This window comes from Procambarus clarkii, chromosome 67 (assembly GCF_040958095.1).
Source record: "Procambarus clarkii isolate CNS0578487 chromosome 67, FALCON_Pclarkii_2.0, whole genome shotgun sequence".
In the NCBI taxonomy this organism is placed as follows: domain Eukaryota; kingdom Metazoa; phylum Arthropoda; class Malacostraca; order Decapoda; family Cambaridae; genus Procambarus; species Procambarus clarkii.
Window position 1 is genome coordinate 13,154,640 of NC_091216.1, and position 5,014 is coordinate 13,159,653.

At 54.3% G+C, this 5,014-nt stretch overlaps 1 protein-coding gene across 1 annotated transcript; it reads left to right on the top strand.

The window, feature by feature from the left end:
- Positions 1–845: 845 nt before the first annotated feature.
- LOC138355350 (uncharacterized) lies at positions 846–4,574 on the top strand. The gene is made up of 2 exons (XM_069310232.1): positions 846–1,020; positions 3,247–4,574. Exons 1-2 carry the CDS (start codon positions 846–848, stop codon positions 4,572–4,574), a joined length of 1,503 nt encoding a protein of 500 aa, XP_069166333.1.
- Positions 4,575–5,014: the final 440 nt, after the last annotated feature.

Here is a 5,014-nt window from a genome sequence, read left to right on the forward strand (position 1 = left end):
GCCAGGCACCATACTAGCCAGCCAGTGTGGTGGTGGCTGGCCAGGCACCATACTAGCCAGCCAGTGTGGTGGTGGCGGGCCAGGCACCATACTAGCCAGCCAGTGTGGTGGTGGCTGGCCAGGCACCATACTAGCCAGCCAGTGTGGTGGTGGCGGGCCAGGCACCATACTAGCCAGCCAGTGTGGTGGTGGCCGGCCAGGCACCATACTAGCCAGCCAGTGTGGTGGTGGCGGGCCAGGCACCATACTAGCCAGCCAGTGTGGTGGCGGGCCAGGCACCATACTAGCCAGCCAGAGTGGTGGTGGCTGGCCAGGCACCATACTAGCCAGCCAGAGTGGTGGTGGCTGGCCAGGCACCATACTAGCCAGCCAGAGTGGTGGTGGCTGGCCAGGCACCATACTAGCCAGCCAGTGTGGTGGTGGCCGGCCAGGCACCATACTAGCCAGCCAGTGTGGTGGTGGCCGGCCAGGCACCATACTAGCCAGCCAGTGTGGTGGTGGCCGGCCAGGCACCATACTAGCCAGCCTCACTTATAATAATGAAACATATTAAACAAACATAATGTTGTCTTTAAATGTTCATACATTAAAATATAAAGTCAATGAATTAAAGGTCCGCGTACTAGGGAGGGGGTGGGGTGGGGTGGGTTGGGGTGGGGGGGGTGGGGTGGGGGTGGTGGGGGTGGGGGGGGGTAGTGGGTGGTCTCTGGGTACTGGGGGCGGTGGGGGGGGAGGTAATGGGTGGAGATTAAGATGCTCAATACTGAGAAAAACCTGACATGGGGGTTAATAATGTGATATATGGTTAATTTATCGTTTGCACACGCACGCGCACGCACACTCACATGAAGCTGGAGAATGTTCAGAGGTATTCTACCATACTACTTCCAGAACTAAGAGGCATGAGTTCTGAGGAAAGCCTGCGTGAACTGCACCTCACGTCGCTGGAAGACAGAAGAGCTCGGGGAGACATGATCACCATATGCAAAATTCCCAGGGGAATTCCAAAGTCAACAGAGAGTTAGTGTAAATGGGGTTAAAACAGAGTGGATAATGCTGTAAGTGGAGTTCCTCAAGGCTCTGTCCTGGGTCCTCTGTTGTTTATAATATATTTTAATGATTTAGATTCAGGTTTGATTAGCAACATTTGCAAATTTGCTGATGAAACAAAAATCGGGAGGGAAATTAACACGGAAGAAGACTCACTATCACTTCAAGTTGATCTAAATAGGGTTTTGAAATGGTCAAAAGATTGGCAGATGCAGTTTAATGCTGATAAATGTAAAGTTCTGAGGCTAGATAATGATGATAGAGTTACAAGATACGAGCTTGATGGTGTTGAGATTGTGAAGTCGGATTGCGAAACGAATCTGGGAGTTATGATTAGTAAGAATTTAAAACAAAAGGATCAATGCATGAATGTTCGTAATAAGGCGAATAGCCTTCCACGTCTTCCTCGTGAAGGCGAGAGGGAGATCACACAGGCCATGATGATAACAAGATAACATGATATTGCATATCAGGCAACATGATCTTGCAAAATCTGTGGCAAAGCGTGCTTCGGCACAAATGATGTATTTCGTGTGATGGGGGAGGAGGGGGAGGAGGGGGAGGAGGGGGAGGAGGGGGAGGAGGGGGGGAGGGGGGGAGGGGGGGCGAGGGGCAGGTGAACAGTGTATGTGTTGAAAAGTGTGTGTGTGAGGGGTCAGGTTCCCTGTGGTACTCCACTTTTCATTTCAATTATGTGACCCAAGTAACTGCCGATACTGAGCTTTGCTGTTCTCTTAACTGCCTGTGAATTAGTGTAAATCTGTAAATTTACAGATTACAGTGTAAATTTGTAAATTTAAATTCCGCAGTGTAAATCTGCGAGGAAGCTCTAGTTCTGACGTGTGATTCTTGTTCAGGCTTCTCTCCCACACTTTGTCGAAAACTTTCGATACTTCTCTAAGCACTATATTACATTACTTAGCTCTACTCATCTAGTTGTACTCACCTAGTTATGCCTGCAGAGGGGGTGGGAGGTTGAGCTTCGGCTCTTTGGTCCCGCCTCTCAACTGTTAATCAACTGGTGAGCTAGGGTGGGGGCCCTTTGAGGCCGCTGAATCAAAGTGGTCTGATGTCATATATTAGCCCCAATCTGGTCTAATTGGCCAGTCGACGGTTGATTATATTTTCGGTCATCTTACCTGGTGTCTAGAGTAGGCAGATTAGTCGGTAATCCGCTGTTAACGTCGGGAGGGGGGGGGATTTATCCGGTTTAGAAACTAATCTGACAGGGGCATTTGTTTGATTAAATTATCCGGGGAAGTGTCGGATACGATTATAGGTAGGGGAGGGGGAGATTATAAATAGGGGAGGGGGAGATTATAGGTAGGGGAGGGGGAGATTATAGGTAGGGGAGGGGGAGATCATAGGTAGGGGAGGGGGAGATTATAGGTAGGGGCGGAGGAGATGATAGGTAGGGGCGGGGAGACTATAGGTAGGGGAGGGGGAGATTATAGGTAGGGGAGGGGAGATTATGGGTAGGGGAGATTATAGGAAGGGGAGGGGAGATTATGGGTAGGGGAGATTATAGGAAGGGGAGGGGAGATTATGGATAGGGGAGGGGAGATTATGGATAGGGGAGGGGAGATTATGGGGAAGGGGGGAGGGGGTTGTAGCGGGGGATGGGAAGGGGGGAGGTGGTTGTATCGGGGGATGGGAAGGGGGGGGAGGGGGTTGTATCGAGGGATGGGAAGGGGGGGAGGGGGTTGTATCGGGGGATGGGAAGGGGGGGGAGGGGGTTGTATCGGGGGATGGGAAGGGGGGGAGGGGGTTGTATCGGGGGATGGGAAGGCGGGGAGGGGGTTGAGGACTCCCCAGCAGCGGCTCTGAGGACAAGTTGATCTGTTGGTCAGCAGCGGTCCACGTGCGGGGGTGCCGGTGCCACCGTCACTGGCGCCACACTGGCACTCTCTTGGCGCCACCTGGGGGGGGGTGGTGCCAAGGAGAGGGGGGGGGGGAACTGGGCCGGGCAGCAACATGGATACAGAAGTACCGAGCTGGAGTACCAACGAGGGCGGGACAATAGTACTGTGACGTTACCAAAGACACTCCCAGCAGCACCGTTACCACACACTCCCAGCAGCACCGTTACCACACACTCCCAGCAGCACCGTTACCACACACTCCCAGCAGCACCGTTACCACACACTCCCAGCAGCACCGTTACCAAAGGCACTCCCAGCAGCACCGTTACCACAGACACTCCCAGCAGCACCGTTACCACAGACACTCCCAGCAGTACCGTTACCAAAGGCACTCCCAGCAGCACCGTTACCAAAGACACTCCCAGCAGCACCGTTACCAAAGGTGCTCCCAGCAGCACCGTTACCAAAGGCACTCCCAGCAGCACCGTTACCAAAGACACTCCCAGCAGCACCGTTACCAAAGACACTCCCAGCAACACCGTTACCAAAGACACTCCCAGCAGCACCGTTAGCAAAGGTGCTCCCAGCAGCACCGTTAGCAAAGGTGCTCCCAGCAGCACCGTTACCAAAGACACTCCCAGCAGCACCGTTACCAAAGGTGCTCCCAGCAGCACCGTTACCAAAGACACTCCCAGCAGCACCGTTACCAAAGGTGCTCCCAGCAGCACCGTTACCAAAGACACTCCCAGCAGCACCGTTACCAAAGACACTCCCAGCAACACCGTTACCAAAGACACTCCCAGCAGCACCGTTAGCACAGGTGCTCCCAGCAGCACCGTTACCAAAGACACTCCCAGCAGCACCGTTACCAAAGGTGCTCCCAGCAGCACCGTTACCAAAGACACTCCCAGCAGCACCGTTACCACAGACACTCCCAGCAGCACCGTTACCACAGACACTCCCAGCAGTACCGTTACCAAAGGCACTCCCAGCAGCACCGTTACCAAAGGTGCTCCCAGCAGCACCGTTACCAAAGGCACTCCCAGCAGCACCGTTACCACAGACACTCCCAGCAGCACCGTTACCACAGACACTCCCAGCAGTACCGTTACCAAAGGCACTCCCAGCAGCACCGTTACCAAAGGCACTCCCAGCAGCACCGTTACCAAAGGTACTCCCAGCAGCACCGTTACCAAAGGCACTCCCATCAGCACCGTTACCAAAGGCACTCCCAGCAGCACCGTTACCAAAGGCACTCCCAGCAGCACCGTTACCAAAGGCACTCCCAGCAGCACCGTTACCAAAGGTACTCCCAGCAGCACCGTTACCAAAGGTACTCCCAGCAGCACCGTTACCAAAGGTACTCCCAGCAGCACCGTTACCAAAGGCACTCCCAGCAGCACCGTTACCACAGACACTCCCAGCAGCACCGTTACCAAAGGTACTCCCAGCAGCACCGTTACCAAAGGCACTCCCAGCAGCACCGTTACCAAAGGCACTCCCAGCAGCACCGTTACCAAAGGTACTCCCAGCAGCACCGTTACCAAAGGTACTCCCAGCAGCACCGTTACCAAAGGTACTCCCAGCAGCACCGTTACCAAAGGCACTCCCAGCAGCACCGTTACCACAGACACTCCCAGCAGTGCCTTGACTGCTGGATAACTTACCCGTTGTTTACCCGTGGTTGGTTTCAAGGGTTCCTACTCTCAGGGGGCCAGGTTTATCTGATGACTACTGTCACCCCTCTGAAACACCTGGTTCAGAAACAAAGCTCCTATTGGTCCACACGAGGCAGCTCCTATTGGTCCACACGAGACAGCTCCTATTGGTCCAAACGAGACAGCTCCTATTGGTCCACACGAGGCAGCTCCTGTTGGTCCACACGAGGCAGCTCCTATTGGTCCACACGAGGCAGCTCCTGTTGGTCCACACGAGGCAGCTCCTATTGGTCCACACGAGGCAGCTCCTATTGGTCCACACGAGGCAGCTCCTATTGGTCCACACGAGTCTGCTCCTATTGGTCCACACGAGGCAGCTCCTATTGGTCCACACGAGGCAGCTCCTATTGGCCCATACGAGGCAGCTCCTATTGGTCCACACGA

Bases quoted from the DNA above. Each gene is read 5' to 3' on its own strand.
- LOC138355350 (XM_069310232.1), top strand. From the start codon at position 846: ATGAAGCTGGAGAATGTTCAGAGGTATTCTACCATACTACTTCCAGAA. The intron at 1,021-3,246 runs GTTAGTGTAAAT...CCGTTACCACAG, and splicing joins AATTCCAAAGTCAACAGAGA to ACACTCCCAGCAGCACCGTT.